Source organism: Meleagris gallopavo, chromosome 1 (genome assembly GCF_905368555.1).
Source record: "Meleagris gallopavo chromosome 1, MGAL_WU_HG_1.1, whole genome shotgun sequence".
Taxonomy (NCBI): Eukaryota; Metazoa; Chordata; class Aves; order Galliformes; family Phasianidae; genus Meleagris; species Meleagris gallopavo.
Genome location: NC_139404.1, coordinates 153,330,327 through 153,354,555, shown reverse-complemented (window position 1 = coordinate 153,354,555; position 24,229 = coordinate 153,330,327). Strand labels below are relative to the sequence as shown.

The 24,229-nt window shown below is 42.5% G+C and overlaps 1 protein-coding gene and 1 pseudogene across 1 annotated transcript in view; one reads left to right on the top strand and one right to left on the bottom strand.

Annotated features, from left to right (window-relative positions):
- The window catches only part of KLF12 (KLF transcription factor 12), a 280,926-nt gene that overhangs the window by 168,338 nt on the left and 88,359 nt on the right, over positions 1 to 24,229 (bottom strand). The window contains exon 3 of the mRNA XM_085228226.1: positions 3,229 to 3,318. Within this exon, the coding sequence (XP_085084352.1) occupies positions 3,229 to 3,318 (90 nt within the window). The remainder of the gene's footprint in view (positions 1 to 3,228; positions 3,319 to 24,229) is intronic.
- On the top strand, positions 21,109 to 22,248 carry LOC146545718 (uncharacterized; annotated as a pseudogene).

Below are 24,229 nucleotides of genomic sequence, written 5' to 3'. Positions count from 1 at the left end.
ATTTGACCCAAATAGGAAGTATGAGGCAACTTCAGGTTCATACCAGTTTTTGTCTGTATAAGGAATGTTTTTTTCCCTTCTATCATGCTTCTGCTTTGCTAGAGTGGGAGTAAAAGGAAATGGAATGTTACTGCTTTTTGAGCTTTTTTTTTCTACCTTGTCACATTACTGCAGTGACCACTATACGCTTCAGCTATGTTGCTACACAGCAGTATTTTTTACTGCTTCTGTCAATAGGTTGGGAGATTACTACTTCACAAACACTGAGAATAAGGATGATTTTTTTAAAACAGGCTTTTAAGTCCCCTGTTAAACACATATTGTTTAATCATTACACACATCAAATTACAAAATAAACTGAAATTTTGGAGTGCACCCTCAAATGCTATGGTTATGTCATCTCCTGAAGTCATCTGCCTAGCTGGCATTTTACATTTACACTTGCAATTCCGACTTGAAGCAATGATGGAAGCATTTAGCTTACTCTCCTTGTGGCCTTGGAGATGTACCCAGAAACACAGGGGCACCTTCTGGCTCCTGCTCTTTGCTAGTAATTCAGCACTGGCACTGAATGACTCTTGAGAAAATCCTCATACCTTTCCTTCACCTGCATCATGCACTGCACTCCACAGGAGCATGAAAGCAACAGGGCTCGCTGGCACAGAAGCAGAACTTTACACAGTTCCCACCTGCCATCATTCCAAATGTGTCCACTTGCATCCATGCAACAGCTGCCCAGTATGCAATTAAACTCTCCTCTACCAGTTGCTCTCTCACGAGGCAGACATTTCAAAAGCCAGGACAGCAGAGGACTGTCTGACGGTCTCAAACAGCACTGCATGCATGGCCATCCAATATTTATACCTATAGAAAAGCCCTTTCTGTGAATCCCACCATGGAGATTAAGAACCAGAAGCAACAGATAACCAAGGCATAACTAATACAAAAACACCTTTTTCTGGGTGATGGATTCATAAGCCCTGCAAGGAAGTTTTCAGTATGCCATATAAGAAACAGTCACATATCCTTGGAACCCACAATTAATTTAATGTTGATTTCAACCTATAACCAATAATGAGATAACTAAGCAGTAACAGCAAAAAGCCAGCTGTCTTCCTAGACAAGTTTTGGAGCAGTTTGCATCCAAGATGATGAAGCTTTGGCTTGTACCTTTAAAAAGATTCAAAAACGCTATCCTGATTTGCCAAGTTTTCAAAGTAGAAATGCCTCCCTGCACTCCAACACACTGCAACGAGGTGCAACTGCATGGACTTCAGGCACTGAAACAACACAAGAGGAGCTATTTCAAATTCATACTGCGCAGATCACACTTCAGATCCCACCCCACTCTTCCCAGTTATGATATTCACCTTCCCAGTTTCACAGCACGCAACTTTGATAATCACAGCCTTCAAACACTTGTTCCTGTTATGTCTACAAACATCTACATATTCAAAACAGTCTCTGAAGCACATGCTAAACATCTGTTTCAACCATCTTTCTCTTTAGAGTTTGAGCTATTTCCTGGAAAATTGCCATCCTAATGGCCAGTTCCTAAGTTAGCAAACTGGAGAATTCATTTTGTATTTATTGATTATTCCCTAATGAAGAGTCATAAAGGTGCTGGAAAATCCTGACCAGACACTTCTTAATTAGTATCGAAGCACATAAAATCTCAAATCAAACTGAGCTCTTTGTCCAAAGTCTCAGTCACTGGAAAAGAAAGAGATGACATCATTTTCTGCTTACACAGAAGTCTGTACATTTATATTAAAAAAATAAAACCTAAGGAAATTAATAAAACTATATAAATTACTCATTTCCTTCCAGTTCGTAAGATGCCAAATAGGTCTTCCAGAATGAAATCACACTTTACTGAAGGAAGTATTCTTCCTGAAGGGACCAGCTATATCTATCACGTATAGAACTTACTGTAAATTAAAAACAAAGCAAAACAATATAGCATTTGCCTTCTGGAGAATATGAAGATTTGTATTACATATAAAGACATAAACATCCAAAGGATTTAAAATTACCTCTAATGGATCTGTCTTTTCATCACCATGGTTTATAATACAGTCAAACTTCGGTGTTCCCTCAGCCTATGCAAGGCTGGCATATTTTCTGATGGTACTCTTGAGAAGACAGAGAGATGAGCAAAAGCGCCCTTAAATGTCAAGGTTTTCTGCTCAAAAAAAGCCTCAAGAACATTCTGAATAACTGATCTCTCCTTGCAAGTCTTTCAGATTAAGCCATCCTGAAAGTTAATTCCTTGTCTTCCATATCATTTAAGTTCTCAATTAAATAACTGAGAAAATAGCAGGAAGGAAAAAAGCTAACAAAAGGAGGCAAAAGCTATCCTCACATGGCAAGAACTGCTTCTTCTGTTATACTCTCTGCTTGTTGAGTCCAGAATGGGAAGGTGGCTTGAATTCTTCAGCACAGCATAAAATGCACACAAGGGAATAAAGACTCCATGACAGAACAAAACCTCATCTTGTTAGTATCTATAAACATCCCCATTAAATTTAGATCTTCTCATGACAATCTGCAGTCTCTAATATAATTATTAACACACGTATAAGAAAATGCCATGAGCAAATCCAAAACCTCAGTCACCCATTTTCCTAAAATCTACCATTCTAACACCAAATGTTTCCTCCGCAAAAATGCAGAATTGTATTCATAGGGTCAGTTCAGTATTCAGCAGACTCCACAACACTAACTTTAACCATATGAAGTTTCCAGCTCCCTTATCACAACGATAAACAAATATATTCCACCCCAAAGAGCAGTTCTACATAGTTTTGCAAAAATAGTAAATGAAATAGGACAAGCTTATAAAGGACAAATCAACCGTGTTAAGGCAAAGAATGCAAGAAGATAGAATAGCATGAACCTGTGAGCCTTACTGGACATATGAATTTGGCTTCTTTGCTGCAATCCATTACTCTTCTCCACTCTTCAAACTGCATGCTTTTTGGGAGTCTTAAAATTACACTGTAGAAAATATCTTCGCTAAACTAGATAATTTCAGCCTATCGTCCACAAAGTTTTGTGTTCCCAGTAGATAAGATCACATCACCACATTTTCCAAGAAAATGAGCTCCAAAATGGTAACAGAGAAAAGGGCAATACAACAGGAGGGCCAACTAACCACAGAGTAGCTTGGCTAAGGTCACCAGCTTGCTGAAAAATGAAGCCACATACATAGAAACCTCTGCTTACCCCTTGCTCAGATTCCAGCAGCTCTGTTTTAACTCTGACTGCCGGCATCCCATCCAGCATTAACATTCTGTTTTCAAAGGCGCTGACGTCCTAGAGCAAAAAAAGACAAGAGTAATTAAAAAAAACATGAAAAACATTTGACAAAAGTTGTAATTCTATACCATTATAGAAGTAAGTTTCTTCTAACTGAAGTTCATGAACATGTAACAATAATCACAGAATCACAAAATCACAGAATCACCATGGTTGGAAAAGACCTTCAAGATCATCCAGTCCAACCATCCACCATCACCAATAGTTCTCACTAAACCATGTCCCTCAACACAAAATCCAAATGTTTCTTGAACACCTACAGGGTCGGTGACTCCACCACCTCCCTGGGCAGCCCATTCCACTGCCTGATCACTCTTGCAGAGAAGTAGTATTTCCTAACGTCCAGCCTAAATCTGCCCTGGCGCAGCTTGAAGCCATTCTCTCTAGTCCTATTATTAGTTACATAAGAGAAGAGGCCGACCTTCACTTCACTACAACTTCCCTTCAGGTAGTTATAGAGAGCAATAAGGTCTCCCCTGAGCCTCCTCTTCTCCAGCTCCTCATAAGGCCTGTGCTCCTTCAGCCGCTCCTCATAAGGCCTGTGCTCCAGACCCCTCACCAGCTTTGTTGCCTTCTTTGAGCCCACTCCAGGGCCTCAATGTCTTTCTTGAAGTGAGGGGCCCAAAACCGGACACAGTACTCGAAGTTTGGCCTCACCAGAGCCAAGTACAGGAGGACAATCACTTCCCTGTTCCTGCTGGCAAGCCAGGATGCTACCCAGGCACACTGCTGGCTCACGTTCAGCCGAGCATTAATCAATACCCTCAGGTCCATGTCCAGGTACATGTTAATAATGTGTAACAATAATGTTAATAACGTGTAATAATAATGTTAAACCACTGTTTTAGTAACGGACAATACGTGCTGAGAACTTCTATTAGAAGTGAGAGCTGCAAAGCTGAAATTGTCTGAATCGACATCCTCATTTATGAATGCCCCATTCCACTGTTTCCTGAGTTTTCTTACGAACTATGCAGAACAATCTCCTGTGCCTTCAGTTCAGATCCCACCTCAACCTGAGTTAATTTTCTAATGCAGCCAAGGTTCAAGGCTGGTACTTGAAAGCGAGTCCCCTCAGCTGCCTTTTGGATTGGACAAGATGCTAAGAATAAAGATATTTTATCGCTCTAATGACAATATGACCTGATGAATCAACACACTTTGGTCAGTTGTACAGAAATGTGAAAGCCTCACAGCTATTTATCAAATATGAAACTATGACGCATATACAAGCTTTTAAGTGACTCTTCCACAGCTACTTACTTATTTGTGGCCCCCTCTGGAAAGCAGTACTTGAGAATGGAAACTCACTTTCACTCTGTTACCTCACAAACCTCAATAAATGCACTGCAATGGAAAAAAAAAACCTCTTTTTGCGTGTTTCATTGGCAGCAGATCTGCTCAGCACTGTGTGGTGCCGTTATCCGTAAGGAGTTCCTATGTTCATTGCCCTGTTTCTTATCATGACTCCTTCAGAAGAATTTTTAAGAAAAACGGTATGCTCTAGTGCTTCCTAAAAGCTTCTGAAATACACTTACTTTTCAGCAATAAGTTCTGTACCCATTGATTATTATTCGGTGTTTGAGGTGCAAGGTGGGAAAACAAGGGGAGGAGTATGATGCCACAGCATAGCTCTCGGAAATCACTCCAGGCTCTAAATCCCTCTTCCCAGCAAGGGCTGCTGCACTGTGTTTACTTATCAGAAGCAAATCTCATGCCTTTGGGCACTGCAGTGCCTCAGTGGCTTGGATGTGTTTTGGGGTGGAGCAGCAGCAGGAGCCAGGCTGGCATTCTGGGCTCTTCCAGCACCTGTTCTGCAAGCAGGAAGTCCCCCTACATTCTTGACTTATAAGCAGCACAGTTGAGTTTTACAGAAAGATCAGGAATATACCATAATAAAGCATCCCTCAGGCTGTTTAGCTTGTAGACAGAGAAGGATGAGCAGATATTGCTTTGTGTCCCCGAGGAGGTCTTACCCAAATGAAAAAAGGGATGTGGCTGCCTGCTGCAGAAGGCACAGCAGGAGGAGGGGGGAAGACAAAGCACAATTGAGGAAAGGCATGTTTAATGAACTGTTAGAATCTGATTAGAGGCTAATGTCCCTTTTAGTGCTTTGTACCAATTTATAGCTGATATACTTGAACCATTTTTTCCCACTGGCTGTGATAAACTCATTAGCTCTAAAAATGCAAGCTAACCAGAGCCTTTGAAGTTTAAAACTGATAAATCATGAAAACCTGACTAGTTCATGTACCATTTAATACATTCACATTTAACTAAATTTTCCCAGCACCTGTTTCCCTTTTGTTGTCTAAAATTGTATTTCTTAAAAGCAATGCTATGCCTTTTGAGCATTGCTCTGAAGAATGAATACAGTGAACAGTGCTGGCTTTTGGGTCATTCATAATTCAAGAGTAGCAACAATCACAGGAGTAGATTCTTTACAAACTATTTGATCCTTCTGCATTTGTAACTGAAAAGACATTGTGTGACATATCCGGGCAGACCTGAGCAGATCTAATCTGTGCTTTACACACACAGATGAAATATTTGGCCCAGTATTCACTCAGAGAGCTGATCTCTCCGAACTCCACCCTCCTGCTGCAACAAGGCTTTGCTCTACAGTATGCTCAAAGCCATTCTGCAAATACAATATAATTGCTGAGGCTTTGTATGGTGGGCAGCCATCTAAGGAGAACGGACTCAAGTGAGACGGGTGGTGAGGTGAATTCAGCTTCCCTTGGAACCCCTTGGTCAGCTGGGCCAGATGGAGCATTCACACCTGAGCGAGACCAGTCTGCTCCAGTGCCCCATGATAATTTATTACACTCAGGAGACCCACCAACCAGCATTGCCGATATGATGTATTCAGTCAAAATGCTTTTCACACCACAGTTCCCTCCTGGTTCACTAAACCCTACTGTGGCAGCTAAATTGCAGCCCTCTCACATGTGAAGGTGATACGAACTCTTGTGCCAGCCTCTGATGCATACCCTTCCACCTCCCAGCCCTGCCCACTTGCTGGACCCCACTCACCCACCTAGGCACAACACAGCAGATGCGTAGTCTAAACCAGGCATATCACCAAGCCTAGCTCCGCATGACTTTGTGGAAACATCTGCTCTCTTGGATCAATAAACTAACTGACCCTAAAAGACAGAAACCTCTGTTTCTCACTGCTATCCATTTCAGCCTTTCACTGATCAAGTTTGGACATTTACTGTCTTGAAAAATGAACATAAAAAACCAAGTATGTGCACTTACAGTTATTACAGCACAATGACTAACATTACAGTAACTGTCACAGGAATCAAATACATTTTAAGGTTTACATGCTCCTTTTCTGAGAAGGCATCTAATAAGAAGTCGCTATTTTTGAGAAATGCAGCATCAGTCAGTGGAAGAACAGTTCCAAACTCAGCTTTAGATTTACAATAAACAAGTTAAATAAGATCCCTAAAAGTCTTCTATCTCAAAGCAATGACTGATAATTTGTCTTGCTTCTTCATCTTTGAGTCGTTTTCACACAAGTTTTCTGCACACGCAGGAATTTCAGAATTCATCATTAGATTCTCACTGCATGTTTCTCAAATTTTGAGTCATTTTTGCAGGACTCCCAAATTCATTATTTGCTTTTTTTTTTATTTATTTTTTTTTAAGAAGACAGACATGTAAACGCATTACAGAATACTATTCTCATTACTTACATTACTATACTGAAAATATAGTATTCATCAATCAAAGCAATAGACAACTCAGGACAAAATATCTGAAGTGATCCATTCAAAGTAAAGCTTTTGAAAATATAATTTAATTGAACATTTTATTGATATAACAATGTGATTTTGAAAGTTTGAAATGCTTCTTTTTCTCTGGTTCAAGGGAAACTAAAAGAATGAAAGATCGTAATCTCTTCTCAAACACCACTACCACTTCTAAGGGGAGAAGGAGAATCCTTCTTGAATTCTCACAAGAAGAAAGCATGAAACTGCCTTCTAACTTAATCTCCTATGCTTGCTTAAGACCTTCATTTCCAAAGAAGTAATTTATACACCAATACAATGAGATGTTAGTTGTAGAAATGATGTTTTTTTTAGGGTAAAGCACACAAGTTAACACTGCCACAGTACGTATACTAGCAGTTCATTCTAATAAGCGAAGGAAGCAACCATCCAATAAAAAATGAAAGAAAATTTATGTGGCTAGAAGGTAATCACTCAACTGGGAATTCTGCCAGGGAATCGGGGTTAACAGTCCATGTCTTGCCATAGGATCTTCATCATATGTAATTATGTATATTGCCGTGTGAAATCCTCAGAATGAAAGCAGAAACTCAGGTAGTTCTGCATTTTACTCTGAACTTGAATTTCATGTCAAATGCACCAGAAAAGGATCATTTGCATTTATTGATGCTTCAAGGAAAAAGAAAAAAAAAATAATAAATGGTTGAACATTAAATTTTCATACTATTTCCAAGTGAAACCGAGTGTGGTTTATCTCATTCCATTCCGATTCAAAGTTAATTTCCTTAAGTGAGGACAGAATGTAGAGTTTGCAGAAGCCTGTGTAAACAACATGGATGTAAGTGCTCTGTTTTACATCTTATTTAAATGACAATTTTAAATAGAACAGCAAAGGACTTCTGTGAATACCCCAGGACATCAGCTCAGCATGAGACTGTAAAGAATAATTAACTACGGCTAACCCTGCTAGCCTTATAAAGAGCTGGGTGTGAACCCAAATGGAGTTCATAAAATTCCAAACATTACATCATGCCAGGGGAGACTGTAAGGCTACATACAGATGTACATATCACACACACACACATCTACATGGCATCCAGTGATTACATAGTGTCATGGTTTTATGATTTTTGGTTATCGGTATTCCACATCATAACATCATGCAGTGCACTGGGAATTAAAGAGTTAATGCTCCAGTTCTGGGCACCTGTCCGGAAGAGAAGAAGAACTACATACCCAAGAGGGCTCTGCAGTCCGAGAAGAGATACAACCCCTGGCAAGGTCACCTGATGTTCTCTTCTTCATCAGGCTCTCCTCCCTGCTGCCCAACCACACTGTGCATCTCACCTCAGTGTTATGGTGAGGCCTTTTCATCTTTCAGACACTTCCTCTCATTATATTTATTAGCTTTAATTCTAATTATATTGTATTATAGTGTGCTATCTTGCATTCCGATACCATATTTACTAAATTAGTTTTGTTTCTCCTTAGATCGTTACCACTGTTTTTAATTACTTTGGGGTTCCCTGTTTCCCCTTTCCGGAGGTGCAGATTTTGTGAAATCCCTCCGCCCTGCTAGTCACGGAACTGGGCCGAACCAGCCCATAAACCCTTGACACAGAGACATCATCGCCCTACATCTAGGAAATGTATCTTCTGAGATGGCTTCTGAGTGTGGTCTCTCATTACAATGATGAGAGACAGCCCAGTACAGCCCTGACTTCAGTCAACAACTGAGAAGCACATACAAGTGAGAAGAACACTCATGGTGTTCTTCTGAGATCTTCTGATGTACCAGACCATGTCCAGTTACACTCTGCTGCTGTAAGTACAAGGACATGCACATGCAGCACAAGCTTCTAGAATTCTACTCTGGTTCCTACATACTTTTAAAAAGTAGACAGACAACGGTTTCCAAAAGTAGTTAAGTAGCCAAGGCCCTAAGGAGGAAGCTATGTTTCCATCTGCTACATATTTTTATAGATCTGTCTCTGGGGAACAAGCTCACATACAGATATGATTCAAGGATTGATAGAACCAGGAAGAAAACCAAGGTCTCAAGTTGCACTTTCAAAATCTTTTTGGTTTGCTTGGGTTTAAATTAGTTTTAGCAAATATAAATAAAAACAAAGAAATGTGGTAAGCTTCCAGGTGTCAGAGAAGTGTCGAGTTGCACTGGCAACTAGAAGCCATTCTGCTGTTTCTCTGACTCAGCAGGCAACTCCGTCAGCTCAGACTGCTCAGGACCACATCAGCTCTGCTTTCCTGGTTCTTTTACCCAACTCTACCAACAATTATTTATCACTCTTTAGTATATAACTGTGCTTTAACCAGGCAGGCAGCTAAGCACACACAACTGTGTGCTCCCTTTCTAAACAAAGTGAAACGAGGAGAACAGGTACAAAAATGTGACAATAAAAATATCATAGAATCATAGAATCACAAGGTTGGAAATGACCACACACTTGCCTGGGTAACATACCAGATCTTCTTTGAAGATCCTGACTGTCTGTCAAGAGTCTCCTTCATAAAGTGAAGGCTCATGTCCCTTTTTTAATTGCTCTGTCAATGCCCCTCTCCATAGAAAGGGATCTCAGCTGTCTGGTTTCACTGCCCAAGTGGTAGGATGATCCCAGGCAAGTGGAACACCATGGAGAAACATATTCACTACCTGCGAGAATTAGCTGTGCCCACTATGTCTAGGTTACTGGCACCATTATCCAAGCATCGGAGCAGCGGGGTGACAATATGCTCACCTGGATGATGGCTGAAGTCTTTTTGCGTATCTCATAGCTCACTCATAGTTAGGATAGTTAGAGCTAGGATGATCATTGCCTACTTTATGAGTTCTACCTTTTCCTATTCTTGCGATGGTCCTGCTTCCTCCTTATCTTCTTCTTCCATCCTCATCTTAGCAGGAATTTGTCCTTACTAAACAAGATGACTTTCACAGTCATATTTTTGTCTTGTGTGTAGGGACAACTGATACTGGCACAGATTGGTTCTCTGGTTGAACTGCAAGGTTTGTCATGGGGTCTGAGGCAGCAGCAGGGCCTGTTGTGGGACTTGGAGCAACCACAGGGCTTGTAGCATTGTCATCAGATCCAGAGATCTCTTTCCCTTTGGAGTGTTGAACAGTGTTGAACAGAGCTCGGTAGGAATAAGCCAGGCCCCAGCACACTGCAGTCATGTGTGTCCCCTAGGATTGCTTTGGTGACATCTTTTTCATACATCTTACTAGTTTTTCTAGGATTCTGCAGTTGCTCAGGGGTGAAGTTCCAGAACACTTGGGGTGCCAGCCCATGCCATCCTATGTTCTCTGTCACTCATAACTATCAAGACTCAAGGCAGATCTCTGGGTGATGTTCTTTAGCATTTGTTTAACCATACACAAAACCTGAAACACATTCAGCAGACAAAGCAGTAACAACATGTTGGTTTGAACATTTCCACTTGTCTCCTCCCATAGCCTGACTCCTTGAGGAGACAAAGTAAAGAGCGTAATCACTAATAATCTCTAAGATGAGGTTCTCAAAGTAAGATGACTGTAATATCAAATACCACACTAGTTTCTTGGCTGGTGTTACACCATACACCATACAGAAAAATGATAATCTTAATCCAGCATTCCAAGGTAAACAGCATAACAGGGAAGACAACTAACAAGTAAGGTACTAAACAATAAGGTTTAACGAAAAAAAAAATAACTCTGAAAGACCTCAGAAAATTAAAAATAATATTGTGACCAGCAACTATCAACCTACTTTCACACTTAGAACAATTTTAACACACTCTGGTCAGATATGCTGCTATCTCAATCCTTTGAGCCCCACTGGGTGCCAAAAGGACTCGTGGTTTAAGCTGGCAGCAGCTCAGCACCACGCAGCTGTTCACTCACTCCTTCCCAAGTGGGATGAGGGAAAGGACTGGATACAAAATAGATAAAAACCATTTACTATGACAGAAAAGGAAAACAGGAACAAAAAAGCAATTATGACTATATGTATTTATATGCAACACAGTTACATGCCACCCACTGACTGACACAAAGCCAACAACACAACTGTTCACCAGCAGCGTGAGGTCTCTCCACCCACCAGTGGACCCCCATCCAACAGCCAAGCAGTGGCCTGCCCCCAACCAAGTACACACAGCTTTATGGCCTTCCACACAATGTCACGTAGTATGGGATAACTCTTGGCCAATCCAGGCCACCTGCCCTGGCTCCAACCTACGCCATCATGGCGGGAGCTGTTCCCTGCTGAGCGGCTGGCCTGGCTCTGGGTGTGCATCCATCGTTCAGCAACAGCCCAAGCAACAGTTTGCTGCTCAGGCTATCCAGCTGAAACCAAGACAATAATTCTGACACTATGTTACAAGTAACATTAATTATATCAGAGCCATACCTTTCACTATATACCAAGAATAACTACTTCGATTTCCTTCCAGCACAATATTCACAGAACAACTGGATAAGATTTTTTGAACACCAAATGAATATTGCAGATTTTTTTTTTTAACACTTAGAAGCCTTGCTCAAACACACACACACACACACACACAAAAAGACAAAAATGAGCCATCTATTCAGAACTGAAATGTATTTTAAAAAGGACATGTTTCAAAGAAACATGCAATGCATTTATCTTTATATAAGAACTATTAAAAGCTAAAAAGATTTTTTTGTAATACTTCATGATACAGAGCAATAAGAAATTTTGATATTCTGCTGATTTTCTTTCAAGCACAGACAATTAGTGAAGGATACTATGAATTAAAAATGTACAGCTTATCACCAAAAAGATAGTAATTGAGCTAGACTGCCACTCTTCCTTGACCACAGTTACAAGTGAAGTGGTTTTAAAAAACTACTAGTCGATCTCCAAAGTAGTTTTGTGCTCTTATATCAATTGCCCTCGAGTCTGCAGAATTGTTTAAAGAATATGACGCTTAAAATTAAAAACAAATAGGAAAAATAAAATAGGTCAAGATAACATCGAAGATTTTTCACAGTCCTGCAAAAACAATATTGATCCAATTTACAAAATAAACATTACTTAAAGGTTACCCTTACTATTAGTTGGGCTGTTGCTTCATTATTCAACTTGAGAAAAATGATTGCATAAAACATAAACATAGAATCATAGAATGGCCTGGATTGAAAAGGACCTCAAATCATCTAGTTTCAGCCCCTCTGCTATGTGCAGGGTCACCAACCACCAGAGCCACATCCAACCTGGCCATGGAGGGGCATTCACAACCTCCTTGGGCAACCTGTTCCAGCGTGCCACCACAGTTTGTATGAGCTCAGGTTTCTATGTAAGAAATCCCCTTATCTTTTGCCTTTACTGAAAACTAAAATCAAAGTTTGTAAAATCAAAAGTAAGTCTCAAGTCACAACACGTTTTTACTTAACTTCTCCTGGTGCCAGAAGAAGTATATGACATCAACTGTGTCAGGGGAATAGTTCGGCCATCTGACACAAATTTTCACATATCTTTTAATTGCATAAATTGTGACTTTCTAGTAACTGATGACCAAATAAGTATTAAATAGAATTGCCAGGAGCCTACCTGGAAACACATAATGACTAGAATTGTACTCTGAATTCCACCCTGATCTGCTCTAGTAGCAGAATGAGCTGCTTGAACTGTGGGGAGCCATTGGCATTCTTTTCTACCCACCTGCCAATGTGCAGTCTGCTGCCATGAAGACAGATACAACAGGGGCACTGCACACTGGAAAATAAAGAGAGCATTTAGCATGTAACAGCAGCCATGATTTAGTCCAGCATTTCTGTCTGAGCTCCTGGGTGAGACGTCAAATGGTTGAATGCTGTTCCCCATTGCAGCCTGTGGGATGTGCTTGGCTGTGCCTGCAGCCCAAAGGGACCACAGATCCTCGGCTCTGCCACAATAAAGATCCAGAGAGGTGGTAAAACAGCCACAGCAGTTGGTTTGGAGGCCTTGACATCAGTACTTCCTCCTTACATCACACTGCCCTTTGCCAATCCAGTTTTCCAGGGAAACAAATGACCTACAAGCAATACTGTATGCCCTGCTGGAGCACAAATGGCTGGTGGATCATGCCCTTCAGTTTGGGGAGAAAACTGTTGCTCCTGTATATATCGCATTCCCTCCCCTAGGACAGAGAATAATTACAAATTGATTGTCAGTGTCCAAAGCTGACACGTTATAAATCACAGACATTACAAACTACGTCCTTTTAACAAGAATAATGTAAGGTAATGTAGTCCTTAAGTATACCTAGTTCCCTTCCAGTAGCTGGGCCCTAAAAATTTTTTGACTTGATATTACTCTAAGCCAATGGAAGTGTTTCTAATTTATCTGAGAGCTACAACATATAAGCAGAAATAAAAGTATACCAAGAAGTCAGCCTTCACACTTTGCGTTAAAAATGTAACCACTAAACTTTAGAAAACTGAATTAAGCAGGTCTTACTTTCATTTCAGATTTTCCTTTATCCATAGGCAGTTTTTAGAAACTTTTTTTTCACAGAATGGCTTAGGTTGGAGAAGATCTTAAAGATTATCTATTTTCAACCCCTGTGCCATGGACAGGGCTGCCACCCACCAGATCTACGTGCCCAGGTACCCGTCCAGCCTAGCCCTGAATGCTTCCAGAGATGGTGCATCCACAGCTTCCCTGGGCTGCCTGTGGCAGTGCCTCACCACCCTCTTCCTAACATTCTTTATCCACCAAATAGCCCACTCTTCACATCCATTTATCTCCAATTTAGAGATAAGGATGTGGTGTGAGATCATGTCCAAGGCCTTGCAGAAGTCCAGATAGACATGAATTGCCCTTCCTTTGCCCTCTGATGCTGTCACTCCATCATAGAAAGCCACCAGATTGGTCAGGCATGATCTGTCCTAGGTGAAGCCATGCTGGCTGTCTCAGATCACCTCCACATTTCTCATGTGCCTTAATATCTCTTCCAGGAGGATCTGCTCCATGGTCTTCCCAGGCACAGAGATGAGGCTCACCACCCTGTAGTTCCCCAGATCTTCCTTTCTTCCTTTCTTGAATACAGGAGTGATGTTTTCCTTTTTCCAAGCACTAGAGACTTCGCCCGACGATCACTGTTTTTCAAATATTATGGAGAGCAGCTCAGCAACTACCTCAGCCAGCTCCTTCAGAACCCTGGGATGCATGCCATCCAGCCCCTCAGACTTGTATACGTTCAGCCTCAATTTAGATTCAGCCTTTTTTTATTAAAGAAAAACCAGTATATGAACAGCCTTTGCTCTCAGAAGTCAGATGCCATTTTCCAGCTCAGCTTGTTGCACTGCCCAGTAGAGGGACAGAAGATGAAGCATATTTACTGTAGTCTTACAAAGAGGAGACGCCTGAATGCAGCTGCACCCCTTAAGAACAAAAACTGTAGGACACACCTGCAAGCAGCATAGCTGGCTCTCACAGGACTCCAGATACCATCTGCCACAGTTCAAGTACAGAGCTGTAGAGATGATAGGCAGCAAGTGATGAAACCAAAAATACTCTGTCAGTGGCCTCATCCCACCTGTTAGGAAGAGCTGTAACCACAGCCCTTGCCCCAGCAGCTCCACCAGAGCAGCAGCAATAAGAGAGCACAGAGGCTGCTATTTGCAAATCTGTGTATAAATACCATTTGATTCACGTACATACCAAAATAACACAAGAATAATAAAATTAAGCTGAATGCCCAGGAGAGAAAGTCAGAGTGTTTGCCAGAAGCAAAACATTATTTGATCAACTTTCTCTTTTGCACAGTGCATGCGTATGGAAGCGTAGTAAGAGCTGTAGATGCTTCTTGCTGTGGAGCAAACAATCTGCTTATTCTGATGCTTCAAAAAGAAAGATACATACTGTGATGTATCTCCCAAACTGCAAATGTTGTACATTCTGTCACAACTTCATCTCTATCCTACTTAACATCAGTTTGAGGCCTTCCCACTCCCCACAGGCTTCAGCATGAACTCCTGAGAACATGTTAATATTGAAACTGGCAAGTAGCACTCATTAGTGTGGTTTTTTTTAAAAAGGCAAACACTGACTTTTGTGCAGTTAGCAAATGAATTATAAAGGAGCTCAATTTATGAATGAGAATTTTTAAGTATCTACCAAATACGAGGAAAAAAAAATGCCTGAAATAATGCATCACCCGCAAACTGCTCACATCAATTCCTACACAGTCAATATTATGGGTATTCAATTGCTCACAATGTATCTTCTTACCCAAGGCGGGGTGACCAAAATGCTTATACATAATAGAAGACAGTCACATTTAACTCCACAAGCAATAAATTATTGTGGAATTAGGGTCCACTTCAAAGGCAATTTTAATTAAGTGTTAAGAATTTCTAATTAACAAGTTTCAAATGTCAACAGCATGAATTTCTCAGATTCTAAGTGAAGTTGCAATTCCTCAAACACATTTGATGGAAAGTGTACTGCATATGAACAGTTATGCCAATAATTAAAATATCTGCCTAACATTAAGATTAAAGAACATTTTAAGTAACTATGGGTATAGCCATGAAAATGGCAGAAAAAAAAAATATCAGAAGAGATACTCAGCTAGCATATAAAGCTCCACAATAACAGATGTTTGCACTTTGATTACAGCACCCTTAAAATTCAGAGATACCAAATTTGTTGGAGTCAATCAAACTGGGTACATAAAATAAATAAACGTGTGTCTCTAGGGGAAAAATAGATGCATAACTTCTAACACATCAGCTAGCACAAAACTTTCTGATACCCTGTAAAAATTCAAGGAGCAACAAATGCTACAGCTAATGTTTTCTTTGACAGGATTGAAGGGTAAGTCTGCTGGGAAGGAACCTCAAGAGGTCTCCAGTCCAACCTCTGGCCTTAAGCAGGGGCAGCTGGGCGCTCTGACCAGGTTGCTCAGGGTTATGCCCAGTCAGACCTCAAAATTTGCAAGGATGGACATGGAACAAACCCTCTGGACAAGCTGCACCATTGACAGAAAACAATGTTTCCTCATAGTCTGAACCTTCCTCCTTTTACCATTCCCTTTCCCCTGCAGTCCATGCCTTCCAGCTGGGATGCAACCAACTGACTGCAGCCCTCTGAGCTGATACATGCAGCTCAGTTTTGCACATCTGACTGTGCCCCATCCCTGCTCCACTTACTGTAACTTGGATACAAGAACATTGCTGCAGACAGCTGGAAGCCTTGCAGAAGTTGAGATGAACAGTTCTCACTTCCCTTGCCCATTACTCCAGTCACTTTATATCACAGAAACCAAGACAGCAGCTCAAGCATGCATCACCCTCGGGTGATTCCATGCTATTTCCAGTCATCTCTTCATTCATGGTGCCCAGAAGCATGGTCCCAGAGGACTGGCTCCATGATTTTTTCTGTGGACTGAAGGAAGGTCAACTGTCTCACAGCTCTTATTGTTTTTGACACTCCTTTCAAGCCTGAACTCATGCTGAGCTTTCGCTTTCCTGGTGCTGCCCCTGCATGCCTGCACGATATTAGTGTTCATTCTTCGCAGCCAACCATGCTTCTGCCTCCTGTGATACTACTATTTTTGAACTGTAATTCAGCCATTAGAAGTCCACTTGTCTTATGACCTGCAAAGGGATTAAAAAACAATTGGATTTTTCTTCTACAAACTTGTTTTTCCAAGACACATTAAGCACAAAAATAAATATGCAAATTCTGGCTACAAATGTATTTGTGCCCTAGATTTTCTGCAGCTCTAAATTATGGGTTTCCAGTCCCCATACTCAAGACAGAATTTCCATTTTTCTGATAGTACCTGGTACAGGTTACTATCAAGAAAAGGACCTCAAACCAGGTGGGCCACTGACTGAAATATATCAATGTTGTTTTGCAGCACTTTACTCCCAGTGATTCACTGCAGAGGCAAATGAGACTATCACCAAAGCTTGGCATTGACTTCAAATGATACCTTCAGAGCCCACTTCCTTTGTTTTCCTCAATCATCACAGAATCACAGAATGGCTTGGGCTGGAAGGGTCCTGAAGGATCATCAAGCTCCAACCTCCTGCCAGAGGCTGGACCACTAACCTCCACATTTAATACTAGACCAGGCTACCCAGTGCATGATCCAGAATGTTGACTTACTGTTATTTTCACAAAGTACACCACGCTACACATTAAACCATACATCTCTACTACAGCTGTTCAACACTAGCTTGCAACAGAGGTGCTCTACGTAAATGCATTTGACGGAATTGTGTGTGACTGTTAAATGTGCCCCTGCTGTGTCTTTAAATCCTCATTAGTGTTCTTTAAGTCACTGCACCTGATTATACATCGCACAGCAGGAAGATCTAACAAAGTATTGTTATTTGAATTATCTTTTTATAACCTAGCATCTCATTCCCATTAAAAATGTATAGTGACCTTACCCATGTCAAGGCTTTCAAGAAATAAATAATGCACTGAGATAATTGGTTGTTTGCCATCGTACACAGTCTTTATTGCGTGTCAAGCCCTGAGTCATACTAATATATTTAACATTTCTCATTAGAACATAATAGGAAATTGTGCCTGTATAAATCACATATTTATTCCCAACACATGGCTCAGTTACACTGTGTAAAACAGTGGAAATGATTTCCTACCTACAACAGCTATGTCTTGCTTAGAGTAAAATGTTTCTATTAGATTTACTTTGTGCCACCAGAACTGTATGGGTTAAGCTGCTCATATTTTAAAGCAATGATTTCTACACAGGGATAGAGTGTTATATGCACTGAAATGTGTATCGCATCCTTCTGAAGAGACCTGGACCACCAACATTAATATTGTGACAAGACTGGCAACATCATCATTCTGGATGCTGAAATTCAATAAACATTATTAAATTATTCTAAACACTAAAATCACAACCGTAGTGGTTTCACCAGCAGTGTTATCAGATTGAATGATGCAGGACACAAATCTAAACAGTAATTCCCTCAATCAACACAGATGATTAACAACAGTGCTTTCCATGTTTAAAGTTCATGCCAAGTCACTGGGTTATACATATGAGTAAAACAGATCTTTAAGGGAAATATGGCTTTTCTTAAAATCACTCCTCATAAGGCTTAAAGAATTAAAAATGAATTAAAGAAGGCTAGAAGAATGTATGTCAGGTACCCAACTCATGTTTTGTGATGGAAAGAACCGAAGTTGTGTTACTGCTGGGACACTCTGGTACAAAGCAATCACAGGGTCTCCCTCAATCTTTTCATTGAATCATAGAATGGCCTGGGTTGAAAAGGACCACAATGATCATCTAGTTTCAACCCCCCTGCTATGTGCAGGGTCACCAGCCACTAGACCAGGCTGTCCAGAACTACATCCAGCCTGGCCCTGAATGCCTCCAGGGATGAGGCATCCACAACCTCCTTGGGCAACCTGTTCCAGTGCGTCACTCTGTGTGAAAAACTTCCTCCTAATATCTGACTTAAATCTCCTCTGTCTCAGTTTAGTACCATTCCCCCTTGTCCTATCACTATCAACACTCGTAAACAGTCATTAAACTGTTGAACTCCCTGTGCACATGCATGCACATTATGTATGTGGTGGTATACTTCATATCATCTAAAGGCACTGATAAATTCTGCATTTCAAGAATTATAGAAAAAAAGCACAGTAATTATAGCTCCTGGTTGGTGCCAGGAACAATAATAAATTATCCACTATTAAGAGCAAATTGTGCAAGTCTGACTATCATAATTTATCCTCGTGTTTAAAATAGTCTCTGCATTATAATTCAGATTTTTTTTGTTTTGTTTTGTTTTAAATAATGACTACACTTTGTGAGCAGCCATTTGTCTGAGAAAAGGTAGGGAGAGAAATTTGTTTCCAACCTGAAAGGCTATTCACTGATTCAGTAAATTATATTTATTATTCTAAAACAGTTAATTAGGTATTAACCTGACTAGACCGAAACTAGCTAAATAAAAAAATCACTTTGCTGATCCGAGGAGTAGTTCTGAGCAACTACTAAATTAATTCAAAAGATCAATGTTAACACTGCTGTGGCTATATACAATTATCAAGCCTGGTAACATCCTATCCAGGCAAAGCAAACCTTTTAGAATACGTTAGCAAATAATACTTCACATTTTGGGCATCAGCAGCAGCCATACACTCTAAGACAAAGGTTTATACCTGAACTGCAGAACTTGTACTGTAATTCTGCAACTTGGATAGTAGTTAAGTATTTTATGTGCCAATCATCTGGAAGAGCGTACAGAGAGGTCAATAACTACTATCTGTGAAGGTCTAAATCTTGGCTGGCTGCATGAATCATCCCACAGTGTTCTAAGCCATCCAAGTCAATTTGGACTGGAGAATGCCAAGCCTCACATCTCACTGGCGAGAATTATGGGCCCATCACGTTATGAGCAATAAGTGTTCTTGAGCTGCAATCTCAGAAAAAAGTAAGGGACACACGCACTTCTATGTTACATCACAATAAGCCGTAGATGTTTTATATTTTTAACCCTCCAACTTTTTTAAACTTGTGAAATTTTCAAAATGAAAGTCTTGGGAACTTTACCTAAAAGAAGATCAGTTTAAATAGCAACCAAATCTTGTTTGCACTTAGGTTCCTTAGCAAATGCAGCATTATCTCAATCACACGTGAAAAACACATTTTTATCTACATCACCTAAGATGTAGGCAAACACCTTTAGGCTTATGTTTGGAATAGAAAAAGGAGATATCTCCCTGAGACAAACGTATTATTTTGCACACTAATCCTTCATACAACGTATCTGTCAGGAACAACTGAAAAAACATACTTTACAACACACATATATCACAAGGAAGGTTGTTCAACACAACAAAGTGCAAAGTTTTGCACTTGGGCCAGAGGAATTCCAGGCATCCATACAGACTGGGAGGAGCAGTCCTTGAGAGAAGCCCTGTGGAGAGGGACCTGGAGGTCTTGACAGATGAAAAGTTTAGGCCAGCAGTGTGCTCTTGCGGCTCAGAAGGCAAATGGTATCCTGGGCTCTATCAAAAGAGGGGTGGCCAGCAGGGACAGGCACGTGATTGTCCCCCTCTACTCTGCTCGTCAGGCCCCATCTGGAGTACTGTGTCCAGGTCTGGAGCCCCCAGTACAAGAAAGACAGAAAGCTGTTGGAGAGGGTCCAGAGGAGAGCCACAAAGATGATCAGGGGACTGGAGCACCTGCCCTACAAAGACAGGTGGAAGGAGCTGGGCTTGTTCAGCCTGGAGAAAAGAAGGCTGCGGGGTGACCTCATTGCAGCCTTTCAGTACTTAAAGGGAGCCTGCAAACAGGAGGGGAATCAACTCTTTGAAAGGGTTGACAACTGCAGGACAAGGGGAAATGGTTTGAAGTTGAAGGAGGGAAGATTTAGGTTGGATGTCAGGGGGAAGTTCTTTGCAGAGAGAGTGATGAGGTGGTGGAACAGGCTGCCCAGAGAGGTGGATGCCCCATCCCTGGAGGTGTTTAAGGCCAGATTGGATGGGGCCCTGGGCAGCCTGGTCTAGTATTAAATGGGGAGGTTGGTGGCCCTACCTGTGGCAGGGGGCTTAGAGCTTGGTATCCTCGAGGTCCCTTCCAACCCTGGCCATTCTGTGATTCTGTACCAAGACCTGTGGCATGTGGAAGCTCTCATAATTGCAGGATTCCGCGCATTGCTGTGGAGACTAGCTTCAGAGCAGGTAAGACTGCACTGGGGAAGGGACCTAAAGCAAAAAGGCTGACCAAAAAGCTCTTTTTAGGGCTTTTTTTAAACCAGCAAAAGCACTGTGCTGGTGCTGGGGGCTGGCAGCAGCTGGCAGCTTGTGGGCAGGCTGCTGAGACACCAAGGGTAGAGCCGGCACAGCTCACTCTTATCTCTGAGATTAACCTTGACCCTTTTCTTAAAGGCTAAAAGCAATCCGGGAGAGGGCAGAAGCTAGCTTCTGTCCACCTAACGTGCTTGGTGAGAAAAGGGTGTTACTGCCCACTGATAAAAGGGAGGGAAGGCAGAGTATGAACAGAGCCCACACTGCCCATTACTGCAGCAGTAGGTATGGGAGGTGGGTCTTGTGGCAGGACACATCAGTGTCCTTGTCTTTGCTCCTACTGTCTGACCCTGAGACCGCAGGCTCAAACATGGTCTCTTACCAGACAGCGGCCTTGCTCCAAGAAGACTGTGGCAACCCAGATGGAGGGCCTGCCCAGAAATGTGGTGGTTCAGGTCTCTGGCTGCAGGGAGTGCCTGAGCCTGCTGCTGCCAGGGGAGGATGGGAGGGATGCCACCTGCGCGAGGTGTGAGCAGGTGGATGAGCTGCTCAGCCTGGTGGTGGAGCTTAGGGAGGAGGTAGAGAGACTAAGAGCCATCAGAGAGTGTGAGAGGGAGATAGACTGGTGGTGCAACTCTCTGCGAGAAAGGAGCATAGACTGCAACCCCCAAACTGTAGTGGACCCTCTTCCTTGCCATGGTCAATCCGAGAGAGCCGACTTGAGAAGAGAGGAGAAATGGCAGCAGGTCCCACCTCAGCAACGCACCTACCTCAGTTCCTCAGGTGCCTCTAAGCAATAGGTTTGATGCCCTGAAACTGGAGGGTGAGGTGGCTGAGAATGAGGTGGAGGGACAGCCTCCAAGCTTTTCTAAGGAGAGGCGGTCAGCTCCATGCTTGAAGACTGCCTCCTCCAGTAAAGAAAAGAGGGTAATAGTCATAAGTGATTCCCTTCCAAAAGGAACTGAGCCCAATATGTCGGCCTGCCCCCACCCAGAGGGAAGTGTGCTGTCTCCCTAGGGCACGGGTCAGGGATATCTCTAGAAAGCTTCCTGGGCTTATTTGCCCATCTGACTACCATCCCTTATTGGTAGTTCAGGTCGGCAGTGATGATGCTGCTGAGAGAAGCCTGAGGACTATCAAAAATGACTTCAAGGGACTGGGGAGGATACTTGACGGAGGGGGTGTGCAGATGGTTTTCTCTTCTGTCCCTTCAGTGGCGGGGAAGGACACTGAGAGGACCAAAAAAACCCTCCTCATAAATAAATAGCTGAGATTGGTTTAGGCACAAGAATTTTGCTTTTTTTGACCATGGGGCAATTTACTCGGCTCCTGGCATGACGGCTGCAGATGGAACTCACCCGTCTGCAAGGGGTAAAAGGATTCTAGCCCAGGAACTGGCAGGCCTCATTGAAAGGTCCTTAAACTAGGTAACAAGGGGGAAGAGGACAAAATAAGGGCCGCTGGGGTTGAGCGGGTAGATGGAGGCTCAAAACAGAGCTTGATGGGTGATGAGGGTGGAGCTCAAAGGGATGGAGAGGGGCAAGAGGATGCTGTTTCCCTAAAGTGTCTGTACATTAATGCGCGCAGTGTAGGAAATAAACAGGAAGAGTTGGAGATCTGTGTGTGGTCACATGGCTATGATCTCACTGCAAACACAGAGACGTGGTGGGACAGCTCGCATGACTGGAATGTTGTCACGGAGGGCTACGTGCTTTTTAGGAAAGATCAGCTGGCGAGGCAGGGTGGTGGAGTTGCTCTTTATGTGAGAGAGCAGCTAGAATGTATTGAACTCCACCTGGGGGACAGTGGTGTAGCAGTGGAGAGCTTGTGGGTGAGAATCGAGGGGAGAGCTGGTATGGCTGACATTGTTGTGGGTGTGTACTAAAGGCCCCCTGATCAGGAGGAGGAGGTTGATGAGGCCTTCCATAAGTAACTGGAAGTAGTGTCACAATCCCAGGTGCTGGTGCTTATGGGGGACTTCAATTATCCAGATATTTGCTGGATAAGCAACATGGCCAGGCACGCACAGTCCAGATGGTTTCTGCAATGTGTTGAAGACAACTTTCTGATGCAGGTGATGGAGGAACCGATGAGGGGAGGGGTGTTGCTGGACCTTATTCTCACTAATAAGGAAGGGCTTGTCAAAGAAGTAAAGGTCAGGGGCAGCTTGGGTTGTAGTGACCACGAGACGGTGGAGTTCAAGATCTTGAGTGGAAGAAGCAAAGCAATAAGTAGGATTACTACCCTGGACTTTAGGAGAACCAACTTCGATCTCTTCCAGGACCTACTTGGAGCTATCCTGTGGGCTCGGGTGTTAGAAGGTAAGGGGGCCTCTGAGAGCTGGTCAGCATTTAAACAGCTCTTCTTCCAAGCTCAGGATCAGTGCGTCCCTGTGAGCAAGAAATCAGGAAAGGGTGGCAGGACACCTGTGTGGATGAGCAAGGAGCTCGTGCACAAACTCAAAGGAAAGAAGGTCCATGAAATGTGGAAAAAGGGTCTGACCACTTGGGAAGAATATAGGAATGTAGTCAGGGCCTGCAGGGATGCAACGAGGAAGGCTAAAGCCTGCCTGGAATTGAATCTGGCAAAGGTGATAAAGAATAAAAAAGGCTTTTTTAAGTATGTTAACAGTAAAAGGAAGACTAGCGAGAATGTGGATCCCCCTAAGTGAGGGGGGTGTTCTGTTAACGGGAGATGCTGAGAAGGTGGAGATACTGAATGCCTTCTTTGCTTCAGTCTTCAGTGAAAAAGCTCTCCCTCAGAAATCCCAGACCCCACAGGGTTAGTGAGAGAGTCTTGGGAATGGAAGACTTCCCTTTAATCAGGGAAGAGGCGGTCTGAGAGCGCCTAGGCAACACCAGTGTTCATAAATCCATGGGACCCGATGGGATGCACCCACGGGTGCTGAGGGAGCTGGCTGAGGTGATTGCTGAACCACTCTCTATCATCTTTGAGAGGTCTTGGAGAATGGGGGAGGTCCCTGAAGACTGGAGGATAGCCAATGTCACTCCGGTCTTCAAAACTGGGCAAGACTTCAAAAAGGGCAAAAGGAAGATCCAGGTAATTACAGGTCTGTCAGCCTCACCTCTGTCCCTGGAAAGGTGATGGAACAGCTTGTGCTGGATGCCACCTCCAGACAACTGGAAGAGAAGGAGGTTATCAGGAGTAGTCAGCATGGATTCACCAAGGGGAGGTCATGCTTGACCAACCTAGTAGCCTTCTATGATGTTGTCACCGGCTGGGTGGATGGGGGAGAGCAGTGGATGTAGTCTACCTTGATTTCAGTAAGGTGTTTGATACTGTCTCCCACGACATCCTTATAACAAAGCTGAGGAAGTGTGGGATAGATGAGTGAACAGTGAGGGGGGTTGAGAATTGGCTGACTGGCAGAGCGCAAAGGGTCGTCAT